The sequence below is a fragment of the Macaca thibetana genome, chromosome 7, assembly GCF_024542745.1.
Source record: "Macaca thibetana thibetana isolate TM-01 chromosome 7, ASM2454274v1, whole genome shotgun sequence".
In the NCBI taxonomy this organism is placed as follows: Eukaryota; Metazoa; Chordata; class Mammalia; order Primates; family Cercopithecidae; genus Macaca; species Macaca thibetana.
This window is the reverse complement of record NC_065584.1, coordinates 5480341-5501741: the sequence shown is the minus strand read 5'-3', so window position 1 is coordinate 5501741 and position 21401 is coordinate 5480341. Positions and strand designations below refer to the sequence as shown.

General features: G+C 53.0%; 1 protein-coding gene across 2 annotated transcripts in view; it reads left to right on the top strand.

Moving 5' to 3' along the window:
* The window catches only part of DYNC1H1 (dynein cytoplasmic 1 heavy chain 1), a 92675-nt gene extending 72874 nt beyond the window's left edge, over positions 1–19801 (top strand). Inside the window, exons 53-78 of one of the 2 annotated variants that reach the window (XM_050796665.1) lie at positions 477–594; positions 681–896; positions 1397–1609; positions 1736–1863; positions 3872–4025; positions 6803–6949; positions 7041–7191; positions 7326–7579; positions 7696–7830; positions 7923–8017; positions 8501–8675; positions 8852–8927; positions 9797–9957; positions 10230–10341; positions 10445–10505; positions 10601–10724; positions 10826–10939; positions 12344–12514; positions 12741–12958; positions 13062–13165; positions 16727–16938; positions 17481–17634; positions 18419–18561; positions 18693–18861; positions 19068–19195; positions 19438–19801. In XM_050796665.1, the coding sequence (XP_050652622.1) occupies positions 477–594; positions 681–896; positions 1397–1609; positions 1736–1863; positions 3872–4025; positions 6803–6949; positions 7041–7191; positions 7326–7579; positions 7696–7830; positions 7923–8017; positions 8501–8675; positions 8852–8927; positions 9797–9957; positions 10230–10341; positions 10445–10505; positions 10601–10724; positions 10826–10939; positions 12344–12514; positions 12741–12958; positions 13062–13165; positions 16727–16938; positions 17481–17634; positions 18419–18561; positions 18693–18861; positions 19068–19195; positions 19438–19566 (3862 nt within the window). In that variant the 3' untranslated portion in view covers positions 19567–19801. Of the gene's footprint in view, positions 1–476; positions 595–680; positions 897–1396; positions 1610–1735; positions 1864–3871; positions 4026–6802; positions 6950–7040; positions 7192–7325; positions 7580–7695; positions 7831–7922; positions 8018–8500; positions 8676–8851; positions 8928–9796; positions 9958–10229; positions 10342–10444; positions 10506–10600; positions 10725–10825; positions 10940–12343; positions 12515–12740; positions 12959–13061; positions 13166–16726; positions 16981–17037; positions 17448–17480; positions 17635–18418; positions 18562–18692; positions 18862–19067; positions 19196–19437 lie in introns of those variants that run through there. The other variant, XM_050796666.1, reaches the window with a different exon arrangement.
* The last annotated feature ends 1600 nt before the right edge of the window (positions 19802–21401 follow it).

The window sequence follows — 21401 nt, the reverse complement described above, 5'->3', positions numbered from 1 at the left end:
CTCACGGCTCTAAAACCAGAACTTTTGGAGGCCAAGGCAGGTGAAGTGCTTGAGCCTACGAGTCGAGACCAATCTGGGCTACATGGTGACACCCTGTCTCTACAAAAAATACAAAAATGAGCTGGGTGGGGTGGCATGCACCTGTAGTCCCAGCTACTTGGGAGGCTGAGGTGGGAGGATTGCCTGAACCCAGGGGATCGAGGCTTCAGTGAACCGAGATCACGCCACTGCACTCCAGCCTGGGTGACAGAGCAAGACCCTGTCTCGCTTTTTAAAAAGAAAGAAATTGTTCAAGTGTTGAGAGCACATTTCCAGCTTTTGCCTGAGAACCAAGGGTCAGTCTCGCTCATCCCCAGTGGTCAGTCACTAGGGCAATGAGATGACAGCTGGCTCTGGTCTCTTCCATTTTAATTTTATGAAAACTCTTCCTTGCTTTTGTCCCGCATGTGCTTAGAAATATCATTCCTCTCTTACAGTGACGCCATAAGGGAGAAGATGAAGAAAAATTACATGTCCAATCCAAGTTACAATTACGAAATTGTTAATCGGGCTTCCCTGGCTTGCGGCCCTATGGTGAAATGGGCAATCGCACAGGTGATTAACACAGCCAAGAGCTCCCATGTGAAAGATAACCTCATTTTCTGTCACTTAAGTAACAGTTATCAATTGGTTCTTCCCAGCTTAACTATGCAGACATGTTAAAGAGAGTGGAGCCCCTACGCAATGAGCTGCAGAAGCTGGAAGATGACGCCAAGGACAACCAGCAGAAGGCCAACGAGGTGGAGCAGATGATCCGAGACCTGGAAGCCAGCATCGCCCGCTACAAGGAGGAATACGCCGTCCTGATCTCAGAGGCCCAGGCTATCAAGGCAGATCTGGCTGCTGTCGAGGCAAAAGTAAGATTATCATCATTCATCCTCAGTCTTTCCTGCCGTGGAAGCAGAGATTAACACACTTTAACACGCGCTGCATGTACCATGCTGGCCTCAGTGAATTCGCTCTGTAACATCTGTAAGGGCCCAGAGCACTTTTTTCCCTGGAAAATAATACACACTTGAGTATTCACTATTCACTAAGTGTTGTTAATTCGGATAGATTGATACAAACTGGATGCTTTACAGCCATTGAATACCCCACTGGCAGCTCCAGACCTGTTTGCTCTGCTGCCTGAAGGCCTCACTCCGCACTCAGCCTCTGCCCCGCTGAGATTCTGAGTCGTGTGTGGTCATTAGTTATGTATGATCTGGGTCTTATCTCCTTTGGGATTGTGAACAACTTGGGCACGTTTCTAACCCACCCAAAACCCTGCACATGATGTGGATGAACCAATTTACAGGATTCGGTATAAATCCTGAAAGGCCTGATCCCTGAGCATCTTGTTCGGTTCTCCTTTTAGGTAAACCGAAGCACTGCTCTTCTGAAGAGCTTGTCTGCTGAACGTGAACGATGGGAAAAAACAAGTGAAACTTTCAAAAACCAGATGTCCACCATTGCTGGGGACTGTCTCTTGTCGGCTGCGTTCATTGCCTACGCGGGTTACTTTGACCAGCAGATGCGTCAGAACTTGTTCACTACCTGGTCCCATCACCTCCAGCAGGCCAACATCCAGGTGAGAATCGCGGGGAATTCAGAAAGGATGTGCGAGCAGTGTGAGGCAAGCTGGTGTTTAGTGCACAGTTAGAACGCCCCATCTGTGGCTTCGAAGAGGAGGAAAGGTAACGGCCTTGCCTTTCAGTTCCGTACAGATATTGCCAGGACGGAATACCTTTCCAATGCGGATGAGCGTCTTCGCTGGCAGGCCAGCTCCTTGCCTGCTGATGACCTGTGCACAGAAAACGCCATCATGCTGAAACGGTTCAACAGGTGCGAGCTCGGGTGCCAAGGAGAGGCTCGGGAAGAACGTGGGTGGTGATCTTGAATGTTGTTCAAAATACACCCTTGTTTGAAGAGAGGACTAGAAAATGGGACGTGGGCATACAGTGCTGGCAGCTTGATGCTCCTCTGACGGTGGGGCGTGTGCTGTTCTCTTTATTGTCAAGTGTCTGAGTTATTCTGCAGTGAATGCTTCTTGTAACCTTCTAAAATTGATTGGCAGGGGCCAGACACAGTGGATCACATGAGGTCAGGAGTTTGAGACCAGCCTAGCCAACATAGTGAAATCCTGTCTCTACTAAAAATACAAAAAAATTAGCCAGGCGTGGTGGTGTGCGCCTGTGATCCCAGCTACTCAGGAGGCTGAGGCAGGAAAAACTCTTGAACCCAGGAGGCAGAGGTTGTAGTGAGCCAAGATCACGCCACTGCACCCCAGCCTGGGCAACAGAGCGAGACTCCATCTCAAAAAAACATAAAAATAGGCTGGGCACGGTGGCTCACACCGTGATCCCGGCACTTTGGGAGGCCGAAGCGGGTAGATCACGAAGTCAGGAGTTTGAGACCAGCTTGGCCAACATATCTACTAAAAATACAAAAAATTAGTGGGGTGTGGTGGCAGGCGCTTGTAGTCCCAGCTACTCAGGAAGCTGAGGCAGGAGAATCAGTTGAACCCGGGAGGCAGAGATTGCAGCAAGCCGAGAGCGCGCCACTGCACTCCAGCCCGGGTGACAGTGCGAGACTCCATCTCAAAAAAAAATAAAATAAAAATAAAATTGATTGGCAGGGTTGTGTTTGGGGGTGGACATTCAAACAGTCCTCTGTTACAAGAACTGAAAATAGCTAGTTAAAGGGGAAGTGCTGCCTGTTTTTCTGTTTAGGAAGGACAGAATAAGAACTGGGACGTAACTGCAGTGAAGATGGGCTAGGTGCTGAGAGGGCGCCATGTCTCACCAGGTGGCGCCAACAAGAATATGAATCGATCAGTACACCCTGTGCACAGGGCTAGATTTGCCTAAATGACCCTTTCACCTAGGAGTTCCACTTCTAGGTGTTCATTCAACAGTAGCTTGGCCTGTGTACAAAATGGCTAATCTAAGAGCAAGTGTGTCCCAGCTGAAGACTGGAGATAACTCAGATGGTCCTCCTGAGGGCCCACCACGCTGCGGTGCTGGGCAGTCTTTACAGGACATTCGAATACAGGCTGGACAGGTGCAGAGCAGGCGGTAGAGGCCTCCCCCGAGGCCACAACACCCACACTGACACATGTGTCTGTAAATGCTTAGACCTTCTCTGTAAAGACAGACGAGAAACTGGTAAAAGCCATCACCTGGGGAAGGGACTTTGGGGACCAAAGAACAGGGTCCAAAAGGCAGAGCAGCGTGGTTCTTCTCAGCATATGCCCTTTGATAGTTTGAGTTTTGTAGAAGCTTGTGTGTATTACCAGCTAGGTTTTTTCCACGTTTTAACTGGCTAGACTATAGGTACTTCACATTAGCTTCTTTGTGCCCTTCTTTCCGCATTTGTAGAGTGGTTTGATAACAGTGTCAGCCTCGTAGGGCTGTTAGGAGGATTACCTGAGATAGTGTCTGTAATTTGACACAGTCCCTGGCAATTTAAATTCTGTGTAAAGTTAATGCCTTGGTGCTGCTCAGCGTCGGTGTTGATACCGGCTGTCTAGAAGGATCGTAAATACGAAAACGCTATTCTAACAGTGCCAGATGCTAAGGGAGGACGATTGTCCCAGAAGAAAAAGGATTTTTAACCATGGCCCTCCTGGTATATGACTCAAGCTACCTCCTCATGCCAATAATTCTTCAAAAGGATGATGTGATGTTAGCATTAAGCATGTAAGCTTTGTTGGTAAACCTGAAAGCGTCTCTGGAAAGCACCCTCGGGTGGCGGTAACAGCCTGTCCCTCTCATCAGGGACTTGGCTGACCATGATCCTGTGCTTTTCCCATTCAGTGTTTCAACCTTCTCTTCTGTGGCCTCATCCTCAGGTATCCCCTGATCATTGACCCCTCTGGACAGGCCACAGAATTCATTATGAATGAATATAAGGATCGTAAGATCACACGGACCAGCTTCCTGGATGACGCCTTCAGGAAGAACTTAGAGAGTGCACTGCGATTTGGGAACCCCCTTCTGGTCCAGGTTGGTGTTGACCTTTGAATTCTTGAAACACCGCATTCAAGAGTGAATTCCTTTTTGGGGACTGCATTTAGTTTTCAACTTTGTAAGACTTCACGTTGTATCAGAAGGATAAAGCTTTGAGATGGTTCTATAATAGATAAACTTGGCAGAATCATTATTTGCATTTAAAATTCTATTCAGTGGTGGGGCAAGGTGGCTCATGCCTGTAATCCCAGCACTTTGGGAGGCCGAGGCGGGTGGATCATCTGAGGTCAGGAGTTCAAGAAAGCCTGGCCAAACCCCGTCTCTACAGAAAATACAAAAATTAGCTGGTTGAGGTGGCGGGCACCTGTAGTCCCAGCTATTTGGGAGGCTGAGGCAAGAGAATCACTTGAACCCAGGAGGCACAGGTTGCAGTGAGCCGAGATCGCGCCACTGTCCAGCCTGGGAGACGGAAAGAGACTGTATCTTTTTTTTTTTTTTTTTTTTTTTTTGAGACGGAGTCTCGCTGTGTCTCCCAGGCTGGAGTGCAGTGGCGTGATCTCGGCTCACTGCAAGCTCCGCCTCCCGGGTTCCCGCCATTCTCCCGCCTCAGCCTCCCGAGTAGCTGGGACTACAGGCGCCCGCCACCGCGCCCGGCTAGTTTTTTGTATTTTTAGTAGAGACGGGGTTTCACGGTGTTCGCCAGGATGGTCTCGATCTCCTGACCTCGTGATCCACCCGCCTCGGCCTCCCAAAGTGCTGGGATTACAGGCTTGAGCCACCGTGCCCGGCCAAGACTGTATCTCAAAAAAAAAAAATTATATTCAGTACAGCCATGAAAACCAAGAAACAGCCAGGCGTGGTGTCTCATGTCTGTAATCCCAGCATTTTGGGAGGCCAAGGCAAGCAGATCACAAGGTTAGGAGATCAAGACCACCCTGGCCAACATGGTGAAAGCCCATCTGTATTTAAAATCCAAAAATTAGCCGGGTGTGGTGGTGCACACCTGTAGTCCCAGCTACTCGGGAGGCTGAGGCAGGAAAATTGCTTGAACCTGGGAGGCAGAGGCTGCAGTGAAACGAGTTCACGCCACTGCACTCCAGCCTGGGTGACAGAGTGAGACTCTGTCTCAAAAAAAAAAAAAAAGAACTAGAAAAATGTTCAAGAAACAAGAACAAGGAACATGTTCCTTTGCAGGAACATGGATAGAGCTGGAGGCCATTATCCTCAGCAAACTAATGCAAAAGTGGAAAACCAAGTACCAGTTGTTCTCACTTATAAGTGGGAGCTAAATGATGAGAACACATGGACACATAGAGGGGAACAACACACACTGGGACCTTTCAGAGCATGGAGGGTGGGAGGAGGGAGAGGATCAGGAAAAACAACTAATGGGTACTAGACTTATAACCAGGGTGGTGTAATAATTTGTATAATAAACCCCCATGACAAGTTTACCTATGTAACAAACCTGCACTTGTATTCCTGAACTTAAAAGTTAAAAATTTGTTTTTAAATACAGCATGTAAGGTCACTAGGAAGCATCAGATTTGCAACAAGATGAATTCATTATGCAAATTGAAAAAAATTTAAGAAATGAAATACAATGCCGTTCAGAGGGTCTGTATCAGCACTGTCCCCCAGAACTTTCTTCAGGGGCAGGAATGCTTTATGGTCCACACTCTCCAGTGTGGTAGCCACTAGTCTCAGGTGGCTTATACTGAGCACTTCCCACGGCTAGTGTGACTAGGAACTGAGTGTTTAATTTTTTGTTTGTTTGTTTTTTTGAGATGGAGTGTTGCTCTGTCTCCTAGTCTGAACCTCCCAGGTTCAAGCAGTTCTCCTGCCTCAGCCTCCCAAGTAGCTGGGACTACAGGCATGTGCCAACACCCCCAGCTAACTTTTTAGTATTTTTAGTAGAGATGGAGTTTCACCATGTTGGCCAGGCTGGCCTTGAACTCCTGACCTCAAGTGATCTGCCTGTCTCAGCCTCCCAAAGTACTGGAATTACAGGCATGAGCCACCACGCCTGGCTTTTTTTTTTTTTTTGAGACGGAGTCTTGCTGTGTCACCCAGGCTGGAAGTGCAATGGCCAGATCTCGGCTCACTGCAAGCTCCGCCTCCCGGGTTCATGCCATTCTCCTGCCTCAGCCTCCCGAGTAGCTGGGACTACAGGCGCCCGCCACCTCGCCTGGCTAGTTTTTTTTTGTATTTTTTAGTAGAGACGGGGTTTCACCGTGTTAGCCAGGATGGTCTCGATCTCCTGACCTCGTGATCCGCCCGTCTCGGCCTCCCAAAGTGCTGGGATTACAGGCTTGAGCCACCGCGCCCGGCCTGAGTTTTTAATTTTAGTTAATTTTTTGAGATGGAGTCTCGCTCAGTCGCGCAGGCTGGAGTGCAGTGGCGTGATCTCAGCTCACTGCAAGCTCCGCCTCCCGGGTTCACGCCGTTCTCCTGCCTCAGCCTCCCAAGTAGCTGGGACAACAGGCGCCCACTGCCACGCCTGGCTAATTTTTTGCATTTTTAGTAGGGACGGGGTTTCACCATGTTAGCCAGGATGGTCTCGATCTCCTGACCTCGTGATCCGCCCACCTTGGCCTCCCAAAGTGCTGGGATTACAGGCGGGAGCCACCGCGCCTGGCCAATTTTAGTTAATTTAAATGTAAGTAGCCACACATAGCTAGTGGCCACCATACACAAGTGGTGGGTGGCTTTTGGGAAGGTATGCTTATCTAAAGTAGGACAGCAACATAGCATTTGGGTGAAGATAAAGTTACAAAGCCCTGGCCATCAAGTTCCACCCGTGTGCTGTGCAGGATGTGGAAAGCTACGATCCAGTTTTGAACCCAGTGCTGAACCGTGAAGTGCGGCGAACAGGAGGGAGAGTGCTGATCACCCTCGGGGACCAGGACATAGACCTGTCGCCATCGTTTGTCATCTTCCTGTCCACCCGGGATCCAACTGTAAGGAATGGGACTCTTCTTCAGGGAAATCTGGCAGGATTTGGTTTTGAAGCTGAATTAAAACAGACTGTTCTGTTATCTATTTTGGCAGGTCGAGTTCCCACCAGATCTCTGTTCCCGGGTTACTTTTGTAAACTTCACAGTCACCCGTAGCAGTTTACAAAGCCAGTGTCTAAATGAAGTACTTAAAGCAGAAAGACCTGATGTGGATGAGAAACGATCTGATCTTCTTAAACTTCAAGGTAGGATCTGGACCTGTGGCTGTTAGATGGTTGGTGCAGGTGAAGGGGCTGAACTTTTAAGTGACTAGGATGTTCCACGTTTGTGGCAAACACTTCTGAAGTATTATTGCAAACTCTGGATGTTTTCATTTAAGGGGAATTTCAGCTCCGTTTGCGTCAGCTGGAAAAATCTCTACTACAAGCTCTGAACGAGGTGAAAGGGCGCATTTTGGACGACGACACCATCATAACCACTCTGGAGAACCTGAAGAGAGAGGCTGCAGAGGTCACCAGGAAAGTTGAGGAGACGGACATTGTCATGCAGGAGGTGGAGACCGTGTCCCAGCAGTACCTCCCGCTCTCCACCGCCTGCAGCAGCATCTACTTCACCATGGAGTCCCTCAAGCAGGTGGGTGCCTTGGCGGCGCAGAGGCTGGCCGGCCCCGCACAGTAGCTCGTCGGCCACGCAGAAGTTCGGCGGGTGCCAGGGGAGCTGCCTCACGGCTGCCCACTGCTTCCTTTCAGATACACTTCTTGTACCAGTACTCCCTCCAGTTTTTCCTGGACATTTATCACAACGTCTTATATGAGAACCCGAACCTGAAGGGCGTCACCGACCACACACAGCGCCTGTCCATTATAACGAAGGACCTCTTCCAGGTAGAGAGCGAGGTCCTCAGCCGCTCCCCGGCGGGGGGAAGCAGGGTGCTGCTTCTCTTATGGAACAACATCGTCTCCTGCTCTTGTCCCAGGTGGCATTTAACCGAGTGGCTCGAGGCATGCTGCATCAGGACCACATCACCTTTGCCATGCTGCTGGCGAGAATCAAACTGAAGGGCACCGTGGGGTAAGAGCACTCACGCCCGCAGGAGGATGCCATCTTGCTGGTGGCCCACAAGGGTTTCATGATCAGATACGTGCTTTTATTTTTTCCTTTATTTTTTGAGATGGAGTCTCCCTCTGTTTCCCAGGCTGGAGTGCAGTCGTGCAGTCTCAGCTCACTGCAACCTCCAACTCCCAGGTTCAAGCAGTTCTCCTTCCTCAATCTCCTGAGTAGCTGGGACTACAGACGCCTGCCACCACCCCAGGCTAATTTTTTTTGTATTTTTAGTAGAGACAGATTTTCATCACGTTGGCAGCCCAGCCTGGTCTCAAACTCCTGACCTCAAGTGATCTGCCTGCCTTGGCCTCCCAGAGTGCTGAGATTATAGACATGAGCCACTGTGCCTGGCCTGTTTTTTCTTTTCTTTTCTTTAAATCACAACTGTTATTTTAGTGACAGTGGGAATGAACATGAGGGACCCTAGCTAACCTGTTGCACCCTTCGCAGGGAGCCCACCTACGATGCAGAATTCCAGCACTTCTTGAGAGGAAATGAGATCGTCCTGAGTGCTGGCTCCACCCCGAGGATCCAGGGCCTGACTGTGGAGCAGGCGGAGGCGGTGGTGAGGCTGAGCTGCCTTCCCGCGTTTAAGGACTTGATTGCAAAGGTTCAGGCAGACGAGGTAATTGTTCTTTTGAATGTTCCCAGTGAAAAATGTCGGCCTTTTCCCAGGAAATGTCAGGAATCGCATGTTGTATAAAACCCAGAATGTTGTGTCTGCGTTCTCGCGTCAGACTCTTGCGTCAGTCCCCCGAGGCCGGCCCTGCCCCATGGGTGCTTCCACTGTTGTCTCCACAGCAATTTGGCATCTGGCTGGACAGCAGCTCCCCGGAGCAGACCGTGCCCTACCTCTGGAGTGAAGAAACACCTGCAAGTAAGCCCCGCTGTGGTTTTCTTTCTGAACCTGAATGTAAAGTTGGGTTTTGCTGCTTAAACGGATGCTTTCAAAACATGCAAAGTTACTAGCCTGGGCAGCATAGGGAGGCCCCATCTCTACAAAAAATACAGCCTTGGCTACACCTGTAGTCCCATCTACTCGGGAGGCTAACGCAGGAAGGTCACTCGAGCCTGGGAGGTCGAGCTTGCATGAGCTGCGACTGCGCCACTGCGCTCCAGCCTGGGCAGCAGACAGAGACCTGTCTCTGAGTGAGTGGTCACTGATGCCCAAGATAAGTGTTTCAATGTTAAACTTTTTAAGGAAACCACTTAGGGAGATCGCTTCTAGATAGGTGTTGGCTTAGAGGTAGATCAGAAATTTCCAATTCCTATTCATCTCATGCTTGAAGACCATAAGAGAACTAGGTGGGGAGCTCCTGCCTGATGGTAAGGAGTTAACTGGCTGTATTCACGCTGCAGAGGAATGGAATGCCATCAGCCGGTTTTGAGTGTGTTAGCCAGACCCTGGGCTAGCCAGGCTGAGGGGAAGTGTCGGACTGTGGAGGGCAGAGCGTGGACCCCCCTCCTGAGTACGTTCAGGTGTTTTCAGGAAGTCAGCAGGTGTTAGTGTAGTAATTTAAAAATCAGCAAACGGCACCTTGTCCTATGGAGACATCCAGGTGGTAAGTGTTCTCATAGGTGTGTCCACAGGGCTCACGGAAGGCACAGGAGATGTGGCTGAATTTCCTGATTTGAGCTGATCCTGAAATACTGCGTGGGGTGCTTTGGGAAGAACGCTGCAGGCAGGGGAGGGTGTCTCCAAGTCCTTGCTTCCACCCAGCACCCACCCCTCTGTACCTGTTTCAGCACCCATTGGCCAGGCCATCCACCGCCTGCTCCTGATCCAGGCTTTCCGGCCCGACCGCCTGTTGGCCATGGCCCACATGTTTGTTTCAACAAACCTTGGGGAGTCTTTCATGTCCATCATGGAGCAGCCGCTCGACCTGACCCACATTGTGGGCACAGAGGTAATGTCCTGATACAGCCCAGGCGTCTCAAGAGACTCCACGCCCAGCTCCCCAACCACAGCTGTCAGCAGCCCTGGCGTCTCCTGTCACTCCAGGCTACAGTCTGCTCCTAAGACCAGGAGCTCGCTGCGGATTCTCAACCGGCTGTGTGGTGCCCACACCTCTGGACCCCGAAAGAACATCTCAGGCCCCTCACTCGGGGCGCTCCTTTCCCTTGACAGGTACACACTATTTGCTGGCACCGCTGTAACTTCTGCCTTCTCTGTTTGCAGGTGAAGCCCAACACTCCTGTCTTAATGTGCTCTGTGCCTGGTTACGACGCCAGTGGGCATGTCGAGGACCTTGCAGCCGAGCAGAACACGCAGATCACTTCAATTGCAATCGGTAAGGGCACTTGATGGGCTTCATGGGCTGGAGCCCTGCAGGATTCGTGGTGGGCATTGATGACCGCGGCTGCCACTGCTGACACTAAGTTTCCTTGCGCCAGGCTCTGCAGAAGGCTTTAACCAAGCAGATAAGGCAATCAACACCGCTGTGAAGTCGGGCAGGTAGGCCTGTTCTCTTTGGCTGAAGAAAGCCTTAGTCCCCAGGCATTCAGGCAGGCAGCCTGGCGTGTTGTGTGACTCTCACGTTGTGTGTGCAGGTGGGTGATGCTGAAGAATGTGCATCTGGCCCCAGGGTGGCTGATGCAGCTCGAAAAGAAGTTGCATTCCCTGCAGCCGCATGCCTGCTTCCGACTCTTCCTCACCATGGAGATCAACCCCAAGGTGGGTAGTCGAAGGGGTGGAGACGTTGCAGGCTGGTGTGGCAGTCCTGTCGGCGCCCGTGTCCACACCCGAGCCGTAACGGGGGCCGCGCTCTCCCTTAGGTGCCGGTGAATCTGCTCCGTGCGGGCCGCATCTTTGTGTTCGAGCCACCGCCAGGGGTGAAGGCCAACATGCTGAGGACGTTCAGCAGCATTCCCGTCTCACGGATATGCAAGGTAAGCACCTTGTCCTCCTGGCGTGCTTTCTCCATAGAAGCTGAAGCCCAGTGCCATCACCAAATGCAGAAGTGGGTCCCTGGGCGTCCCAGAAGTGCCATGCGGTGAACTGCACAGGTGCTTTTGCTTTTCGGCTGTAGGTAAAATTTCTTTCCTTGGCCAGGCATAGTGGCTCACACTGGTAGTCCCAGCACTTTCGAAGGTCGAGGCAGTAGGATCATTTGAGCCCAGGAGTTCAAGACTGTCTGGGCAGGCCAGGTGTGGTGGCTCACTCCTGTAATCCCTGCACTTTGGGAGGCCTAAGTGGGCAGATCACTTGAGGTCAGGAGTTTGAGACCAGCATGGCCAACATAGTGAAACTCCGTCTCTACTAAAAATATAAAAAATTAGCCAGGCGTGGTGGTGGATGCCTGTAGTCCCAGCTACTGGGGAGGCTGAGGCAGGAGAATTGCTTGAATGCAGGAGGCGGAGGTTGGCAGTGAGCTGAGATCGCACCATTGCACTCCAGCCTGGGCGACAGAGCGAGATACCGTCTAAAAAAAAAAAAAAGACCTGGCCGGGCGCGGTGGCTCAAGCCTGTAATCCCAGCACTTTGGGAGGCCGAGATGGGCGGATCACGAGGTCAGGAGATCGAGACCATCCTGGCGAACACGGTGAAACCCCGTCTCTACTAAAAAATACAAAAAACTAGCCGGGCAAGGTGGCAGGCACCTGTAGTCCCAGCTACTCGGGAGGCTGAGGCAGGAGAATGGCGTGAACCCGGGAGGCGGAGCTTGCAGTGGGCTGAGATCCGGCCACAGCACTCCAGCAGCCTGGGCGAAAAAAAAAAAAAAGACCTGTCTGGGCAACATAGTGAGATCCTGTCTCTCTCTCTAAAATTTCCTTCCTGTGAGCAGGTTGAAAAGTAAAAGCCATGTTTGATTATGGGGTGTGATTAGGTCCCAGAGGAGCAGCTTCTCCCACGGAGAAGCTGGGACTCAGCGTTGTGTCCCCAGGTGGCGGACAATCTCCTCTCCCCCAGCACAGGCCCCCGGAGACCAAGCCGAGCCCTCCCAGGTGCCAAGTGAAAACCAAGACTCTTGGGCAAGAGAAGGGCAGGGGTTTCGTTCTGTCAATTCTGTTCTATTTTGTGCCATATCCACCTTTTCTGACATTCTTAGAAACTCTGTCTTCTGTAGATTTCTTATTGGCTGAATAAATTCTCTGATGGCCTCATTGGATGACATCTCTATTAATAGAAAAGTTGGCATACTTTTCTCCTAGCAACAGTACTCGTGTGAATTTGCTGCCATCACCAGGATGTGGAGAGCTCTTTGTAAAGCTTTGACTCTGACCTAGCCTCTGCGCTGTTCTTGGAGAAGTGCTGCTGTCTAATGACTGTACTCGGTCACTTTCCTCACCCAGTCTCCCAACGAGCGTGCCCGCCTGTACTTCCTGCTGGCCTGGTTCCATGCCATCATCCAAGAACGCTTACGATACGCACCACTGGGGTGGTCAAAGAAGTATGAGTTTGGAGAGTCTGACCTGCGGTCAGCTTGCGATACAGTGGACACGTGGCTGGACGACACAGCCAAGGCAAGTGTGGGCTGTGCCAGGACAGGCAGCGGATGTGCACCTGGGAAGGACGCTGCAGGGCGTGGTGCTGAGAGGCCAGACTCAGCTTGGAAGAGCGAGCTGACCGCTCGTGACCGCCAAAGCCTAGCGGGCCATGGGGAGTGAGGAGGAAAGCTGTGCCCCTCGAAAGGGAGCCCCGGGCATGCCCGCCTCCGACCACACACGAACCCTGCTTTTCCTCCCCCAGGGCAGGCAGAACATCTCACCGGATAAGATCCCGTGGTCTGCACTAAAGACCTTGATGGCCCAGTCCATTTATGGCGGGCGCGTGGACAACGAGTTTGACCAACGTCTGCTCAACACCTTCCTGGAGCGCCTGTTCACAACCAGGAGTTTCGACAGTGAATTTAAGCTGGCATGCAAGGTTGACGGGCATAAAGACATTCAAATGCCAGATGGCATCAGGTATGCTGCTGCCTGCTGGAATGGAGACAGTTGTGACGTCAGAGCGTCTGGTGTCACTCAGAGGTAGCCTCTAACATCGTTTCCAAACGCACTGGTTTTCTAGGCGAGAGGAGTTTGTGCAGTGGGTGGAGCTGCTCCCTGACACCCAGACGCCCTCCTGGCTGGGCCTGCCCAACAACGCCGAGAGAGTCCTCCTTACCACACAGGGTGAGTGATGAGGGTCCTCCCCACACGCAGGGGGTGGCGAGGGTGCCCACACATGGGGTGGGTGGCGAGGGTCCTCCCCTCACGCAGGGTGGGTGGCAAGGGTCCCCACACACAGGGTGAGTGTGCACTGCTGTCCCAGGGCCCTCCCTGGTTATGCTGGGTGTGGCTCTGTCAGCCTCGGCCTCCCTGCCAGTCTCCAGCTGCTCTTAGCTCCACTCGGCGGGGAGGCAGAGGAAAGAATTGGCTCTAACAGGGATCTTTTCTGCAGCATCAACTCAGTTCTGGAGAAGAGCCTTGATATTTATGTAAATGAGCCTAGAAATAACATTTAGATTTTCATCTCATATTGAAAAGCAGTTACTGGCTGGGCACAGTGGCTCACACCTGAATCCTAGCACTTTGGGAGGCCAATGCGGGTAGATCACTCGAGATTAGGATTTCCAGACCAGCCTGGTCAACATGGCAAAACCGCATCTCTACTAAAAATACAAAAATTAGGTGGGCGTGGTGGCGGGCACCTGTAATCGCAGCTACTCAGGAGACTGAGACAGGAGAATCATTTGAACCTGGGAGGTGGAGGTTGCGGTTAGCCGAGATCACGTCACTGTACTCTAGCCTGGGCAACAGAGTGTGAGACTCTGTCTCAAAAAAAAAAAAAAAAAAAAAAAAGGCTGGGTGCAGTGGCTCACGCCTGTAATCCCAGCACTTTGGGAGGCAGAGGTGGGTGGATCACCTAAGGTCAGGAGTTCGAGACCAGCCTGGCCAACATGGTGAAATCTCATCTCTACAAAAAATACAAAAATTAGCCGAGTGTGGTGGCAGACACCTGTAATCCCAGCTACTCGGGAGGCTGAGGCAGGAGAATCGCTTGAACCCGGGAGGCGGAGGTTTCAGTGAGCTGAGAATGCACCATTGTACTCCAGCTTGGGCAACAGAGCGAGACTCTGTCTCAAAAAACAAAAACTGTTTTTTTTTTCTTCAAGAGTTGAAAAGTACCTGATATTAAGGGATATTTTAAAACCATTCATCTTCCCTAGAATTTTTTAGCAGTCTTTTTTTCCTTTTCACTTACAAGATGTTTTCTTCAAGACTTCAAGTGCTGTGAGCCACAAGGGACCTTAAAAATTCTCTAACCCAGTGTCTCTCACAGTGTGGCTCCCAAACCAGCAGCAGTAACCTCCCCAGAACTTCTTAGAAATGCAGGTTCCCAGCCGGGTGCGGTGGCTCACGCCTGTAATCCCAGCACTTTGGGAGGCCAAGGCGGGTGAATCGCAAGGTCAGGAGATCGAGACCATCCTGGCTAACAACAGTGAAACCCTGTCTCTACTAAAAATACAAAAAAAAATTAGCCGGGCATGGTGGCGGGCGCCTGTAGTCCCAGCTACTCGGGAGGCTAAGGCAGGAGAATGGCGTGGGCCCAGGAGGCAGAGCTTGCAGTGAGCCGAGATCGCGCCACTGCACTCCAGCCTGGGTGACGGTGCAAGACTCCGTCTCAAAAAAAAGAAAGAAATGCATGTTCCCAGGCTCTGCCCAGACGCACTCCATCAGGACTAGGGACAGGCCCAGCAGTTGGCCTTCACAAAGCCTCCAAGCACTACACATGGGGTTGACAGTGGCTGATCAAATCTCGACTTTTTGTTACGGGGAAAAATCACAAAAAGCAAAGAAGACAAAGGGGTTGCTGAAGCTCACGGCTAGTTAACAGGATAGTATCAGGCCACCTCTTTAGTCCTGTAGGCAGAACTTCCAGTTATGGGGCTTGACTTTCAGCCGAGGCCACCCTGCAGGGCATCTGTGCCTCCTGTGAGAGCAGCCGTCTCCCACGGAGGATGTGCTTGTAGACCAGCTTTGGGCCCGCAAACCCAGCTGCCCATTCAGAATGAACACATAAGACGGTTGGCAGCTGAGTCATGTGGAGCTGGCGAGGAAGCCCAGGAGAATTGGAGCCCTGGGTACCAAGCCCTGGGTACCAAGGGTGAGGCAGGGGCATTGGCTCCTACAGAGGCTTGTGCTTAGTACTGGGTGTCACATGCCGGGAGCCCCAGTGTGGCCCTGCACAACTGGGTCCCTGTGAAGGACCCCTCAGGCCTATCATGTCTGCTCTTTGAGCCCCGTACTGTGCCAGCACTGTGCAGGGGACAGCACACCCGTCACCTAGTCCAGTCCCACTTAGAGCACAGCAGCGAGGCCCAGGCTCTGCCTCCCTGCGGTGCAAGTCCCAGAGGCAGCGCTCTTGGGAGCCTGACATTCAGCACTCTGTGTCGGGGCAGGAAAGGGGAGCTGCCCTAACCCAGAGATCCAGCTGCCCTGCATCATCACCAGTCACATCCCAGAGACGGCAAAAGCCAGGTGCCATGGGCAGGTCTGGAGGGAAAGCCGGGTGATCTGGGCGGGGCCAGAGGGAAAGCCGTGCGACCTGGGCGGGGCCGGAGGGAAAGCCGGGTGACTTGGGCGGGGCTGGAGCACACTACAGGCACCACAAGGTTCGGGGTAATCCCAGCCACACGGTGGCAGTCACAGGTCAAGGGACACCATGGCGACCAGTTTTCTGAGTTAAGAGGGCAGGTGGCACCCCCTCCTGGAGCCCCTCTCGAGCACGCACTCATTCATGGTCGGGCACAAAGCGGGCTGGGGCTTGGCCCAGGTGTCGCAGTGAACCCAGGGTCCTGAAGAGCCTTCCTTGAGTCTTTGGACTCAGACTGCTGGTTCAGTTTTTTTGTTTTGCTTTGAGACTGAGTCTTGCTCTGTCACTCAGACGAGTGATGCAATCACAGCTCACTGCAGCCTCAGCTTCCTGGGCTCAAGCCAATCCTCCCACCCCACTCTCCCAAGTAGCTGGGACCACAGGTGCCACCACCACACCTGGCTTTCTCATTTTTTGTAGAGATGAGGGTCTCACTATGTTGCCCAGGCTAGTCTTGAACCCCTGAGTTCAACAGATGCTCCCGCTTCAGCCTCCCACAGTGCTGGGACTGTCGGTGTGGGCCACTGTGTCTGTCTTGCTGGGTCAGTTTTAAGAGTCATGTACTTGACCTGGTAACAGTTTTTTCTTCTGTATCTGTTTCGTTAGCTTTCTGGTCAGGCCGTTTTCTGTGCTTTAAAAACATATACGACTGGCCAGGCATGGTGGCTCATGCCTGTAATCCCAGTACTTTGGGAGGCCGAGGCGAGCAGATCACCTGAGGTCAGGAGTTCGAGACCAGCCTGGCCAGCATGGTGAAACCTTGTCTCCACTAAAAACACACAAAAAAAATTAGCTGGGCCTGATGGTGCGTGCCTGTAATCCCAGCTACTTGGGAGCCTGAGTCAGGAGAATCGCTTGAACCCAGAAGGCAGAGGTTGCAGTGAGCCAAGGTCACACCACTGCACTCCAGCCTGGGTGACAGAGCGAGACTCCGTCTCTCTCTCTATATATATATACACGACTGAGCACCTTTCAGATTGCTGCAGTTCCCAGTGCAGACTCACCACGTGGCCTTTACATTCAAGTCCTTTTTCCCTCTGTGATTTCTTACCCGTCCCCTCCCTCCCTCCTGCTGTGACTGTGGGACTATGGGCCAGGCGTGGACATGATCAGTAAGATGCTGAAGATGCAGATGTTGGAGGACGAGGACGACCTGGCCTACGCAGAGACCGAGAAAAAGACGAGGACAGACTCCACGTCTGACGGCCGCCCTGCCTGGATGCGGACGCTGCACACCACCGCGTCCAACTGGCTCCACCTCATCCCCCAGACACTCAGCCACCTCAAGCGCACTGTGGAGAATATCAAGGTAGCTGGAGGGTGGCGGGCCGGCCAGGTCCCAAGGTCCCAGGTGCTGGATATCAAGGTAGCTGCAGGGTGGCGGGCCGGCCAGGTCTCAAGGTCCCAGGTGCTGGATATGGTCACAGACCATCGTTCCGTGGATCATTGATTCCATTGTGCCGGACGGAACGTGCTCACATCCATGTCACCTCAGGGCAGGTGTCTAGCTGAGCCCAGGCATTGGGCAAAATGAGTTGGCCCTTTTGAAGTGGACTGAAAATACTCAGAAGACGGCGAGATAGGCAGACAGCTTCCACAGCGAGCGACCGCAGCCCTTCCTCCCGAGAGGGCCCCGAGAGCTGCGACTCAGGCAGGGCCTCGGCGGGTTTCCGAGCAGCCTCAGCCTCACACAAGCTCGATTCCAAGTCACGCTCTGCCAGAGCTGTCCATGACTCTGGACAGGTTGGAAGCTCTGGGGCTCTCCCCGGAGGCCGAGTTACTTCTGTTTGATCTTTCTGCTGGAGAAAGAACCTCTTCCTAACTTCTCTTCACCCTTTTGAACGATTTTAGGATCCTTTGTTCAGGTTCTTTGAGAGAGAAGTGAAGATGGGCGCGAAGCTGCTTCAGGACGTTCGCCAGGACCTTGCGGATGTGGTCCAGGTGTGCGAAGGAAAGAAGAAGCAGACCAACTACTTGCGCACGCTGATCAATGAGCTGGTGAAAGGTGCGTGAGACGCCCAACTCACGGTGTGGCCTCCGGCGGGCACCTTGGCCTGGGGCCACAGCCTGGCCCAGCCCAGCCACACAGCCCCACGTGCCTGCGGACAGCAGGCCTGGGGGTTTGCCTCTGAGAGCAGCTCTGTGCTCTTACCCTCAAGGTGGGCGGGGGGAGGGGCAGGGATTGGAAATGCTGAAGAATTTGTTTTTCTTCTGTGCTGGTTCGCTGAATGTTGACCAAAATCTTTACGCAACTTCTACAGTTTTTTTAGGGGTCTTCCAAGACAGTGAATGGGGAATGTGGTGGTCCAGGACAGTGACAGATGGTAGTAGGTTACGGCCTGTGAAGAATGGCCATCCCCCAGGACAGTGGAAAAGCAGGGGCAGGCAGGCATGGGGGGGCTTGTCCAAAGTTGTGGGGAGCCCCCAGCATCCTCCTATTTGCCCAAAAAGCCCTAATCACCAGGAACACTGAGCCACTTGTGTGACATGAGTTTATAGCCACGGTTTTTACTTGAATGTGATTATGGTCCTCCAGACAGACACACCTGGACTAATTTGACCCTAGAAATTTCACGGTTCTGAGACATGCTCTGGACCAGCCTGAGTTAGAGCAGATACGGAGGTGAGGGTGGCGCCCAGGGCATAAAGCGCAGCCTGGGAAAGGCAGCAGGTGGAGCCGCCAGCCGCCTGTGTGGGCAGCCAGGATGCCGGAGCACTTGCAGATTTGCCGCATCTGTGCTGGGGCAGTTGTGAGAGCTGACGCCCTGCGCTCTGTGCCTTGACTGCAGGGATCTTGCCTCGGAGCTGGTCCCACTACACGGTGCCTGCCGGCATGACGGTCATCCAGTGGGTGTCCGACTTCAGCGAGAGGATCAAACAGCTGCAGAACATCTCACTGGCAGCTGCGTCTGGTGGCGCCAAGGAGCTAAAGGTGAAGGCGCTCCTGACGAGTCTGGGGTGGCCAGCAGCTGTCCTGGGCTGGGGTGGGAGTGGCTCTGGGGACAAACACAGGGCCCAGGTCTGACCTGAGCTCCTTCCCCCGGGGGCTGCTGCTTTCCACAGAACATCCACGTGTGCCTGGGTGGCCTGTTCGTGCCGGAGGCGTACATCACGGCCACCAGGCAGTACGTGGCCCAGGCCAACAGCTGGTCCCTGGAGGAGCTCTGCCTGGAAGTCAACGTCACCACCTCCCAGGGCGCCACCCTGGACGCCTGCAGCTTTGGAGTCACGGGTGAGTGGAGTCTCACAGGAAATACCGGCTCTTCTCTGCAGGTGACCTCGGTGGCCTGAGACCACTGTTCCCAGATACACGCACTTAGGGTGACCCGCTGGTGCTCGGGTGGAGCCGCTGTGTTTGGCAGCCTCTGGGAGCCCTGTGACGGGGTTTGTGTGGCTGTCGTGGTCACCTCAGCCTGGGTTTTGGCTTCCGCCTCACAGGTTTGAAACTTCAAGGGGCCACGTGCAGCAACAACAAGCTGTCGCTGTCCAGCGCCATCTCCACCGCCCTCCCCCTGACGCAGCTGCGCTGGCTCAAGCAGACCAACGCCGAGAAGAAGGCCAGTGTGGTAAGGAAGCGCCGCCTTTCCGGGGTCTCCCGCAGCGACCCCTGCAGTAACCACGGGCAGAGGCGCCTCCTTTCTACCCCTGGGTGCTGCTTGCACCTGGAAGTCAGGTTCCTAGAGCAAAACCATTTTGCACCTGTCCCAACCTCTCTCTTGCCAGGGCCCCCATCAGCTGTCCCTGGCAGTCTTCCAGTTTTCTTACTTTTCCCCGAAGCCACCAGTAAACCCCTCTGCTTCTCCTGCAGGTGACCTTACCTGTGTACCTGAACTTCACCCGTGCAGACCTGATTTTCACCGTCGACTTTGAAATTGCTACAAAGGAGGATCCTCGCAGCTTCTACGAGCGGGGTGTCGCGGTCTTGTGCACAGAGTAGAACTAAACTTTTCTAGCTGCCCCTTTCTGTAATAGTGAAAGTTGTTATTTAACATTTATTCATTATTAAAATGTTTGGAAGGTCTGAGCTTGTGACAAGAAAGTGGTTGGTTCGAGGTTGGAGGAAGCTGAATGGAATCTGACAGCTGGGAGTGGTGGAAGTTGGGAGGATACCAGGAGGTATTTGAGAAGGCCGATGGCAGGGCTCCTTTGAGGAAATAAAACACTAAGCATGAGCCGACTCCGCCGCCTCTTTCTCACCTTCGTCCGGGGCAGAGAGCCTTGCCTTCCACGCAGCCCCGGGAGGGCAGCCCACGCCAGCCATGCCCCTCCCCACCTCGCTTGCATCATGAGTTTGCTCCAGAGCGGCCACAGCACTCATGAATTAAGACCTTCGGACCCCTTCTCAGACACAGACGCAGCCAGATGTGGCTCTGGAAGCCCTGGGGCCCGGGCACAGTGGGTCACGCCTGTAATCGCAGCACTTGGGGAGTCTGGGAGTTAAAGACCAGCCTCGGCAATGCAGTGAGAGCCCGTCTCTACAAGAAATTAAACCAGGAATGGTGGTGCACACCGGTAGTCCCAGCTACTTGAGGGCTGAGGTGGGAGGATCACCCAAGCCCAAGAGGTGGAGGCTGCAGTGAGCTGCGATCTCACCACTGCACTCCAGCCTGGGCGACAGAGTGAGACCCTGTCTCAAAAAAAAAAAAAAAAAAACCCCAACCGCTCGTGTTCTTGGCCGGGGCCCCAGGACTCGGCTCCAGACAAGGGAGTTTCCTGCTTCGGATGAGGGAGTTGCCCATCGCCACCCTAGCACATCCATTCCCACACAATCTGCCAGTGGTGGCGATGGCAGTGGCCCATACAGCTGGCTGGCTGCGTCTCACGTTCACGGTGCTGGAGGTGACGAGTGTGCTACACCCGTGGAAACGGCCTTCTGGCATCTCAATGTCTTTATTTATTTTATGTTTTTGAGATGGAGTTTCGCTCTTGTCGCCCAGACTGGAGTGCAGTGGTGTGATCTCGGCTCATTGCAGCCTCCACTTACCGGGTTCAGGTGATCCTCCTGCCTCAGCCTCCTGAGTAGCTGGGATTACAGGCATGTGCCACCATGCCCAGCTAATTACTATATTTTTAGTGGAGACAAGGCTTCACCATGTTGGCCAGGCTGGTCTCAAACTCCTGGCCTCAAGTGATCCTCCTTCCTCAGCCTCTCAAAGTACCGGGATTACAGGCACGAGCCACTGTGCCTGGCCATATTTTTGTATTTTTTATAGAGATGGGATCTCGCTATTTTCCCCAGGCTGGTCTCAAACTCCTGGCATTAAAGGCTCCTCCTACCGCAGCCTCCCAAAGTGCTGGGATTATAGGCGTGAGTCACTGAGTTCAGCCCCTAAAAACATTTTTCTTTGTAGATACAGGGTCTCACTCGTTGCCCAGGCTGGTATGCAGTGGCATGATCATGGCTCACTGCAGTCTCAACCCCCCGGGCTCAAGTGATCCTCCCACCTCAGCCTTCTGAGCAGCTGAGACCACAGACACGCACCACCACATCGGCTAGTTTTGTATTTTTTGTAGAGATGAGGTTTCACCATGTTGCCCGGGCTGGTCTCGAACTCCTGAGCTGAAGAGATCCTCCCACCTTGGCCTCCCAAAATGCTGGGATTACAAGTGTGAGCCACCACACCCAGCCCCTAAAGACATTTTTTATGTGCACTGACATCAGCTTTGATCAGAGGAGCCCCTGCCCCTTTTGGGCTGGGACCCCTTCCTGGACTGAGTCTGCCCGTCTTGGATGAGGCCACGCACTGCTGCTTCCTGTTCCTTTTCTCAGGC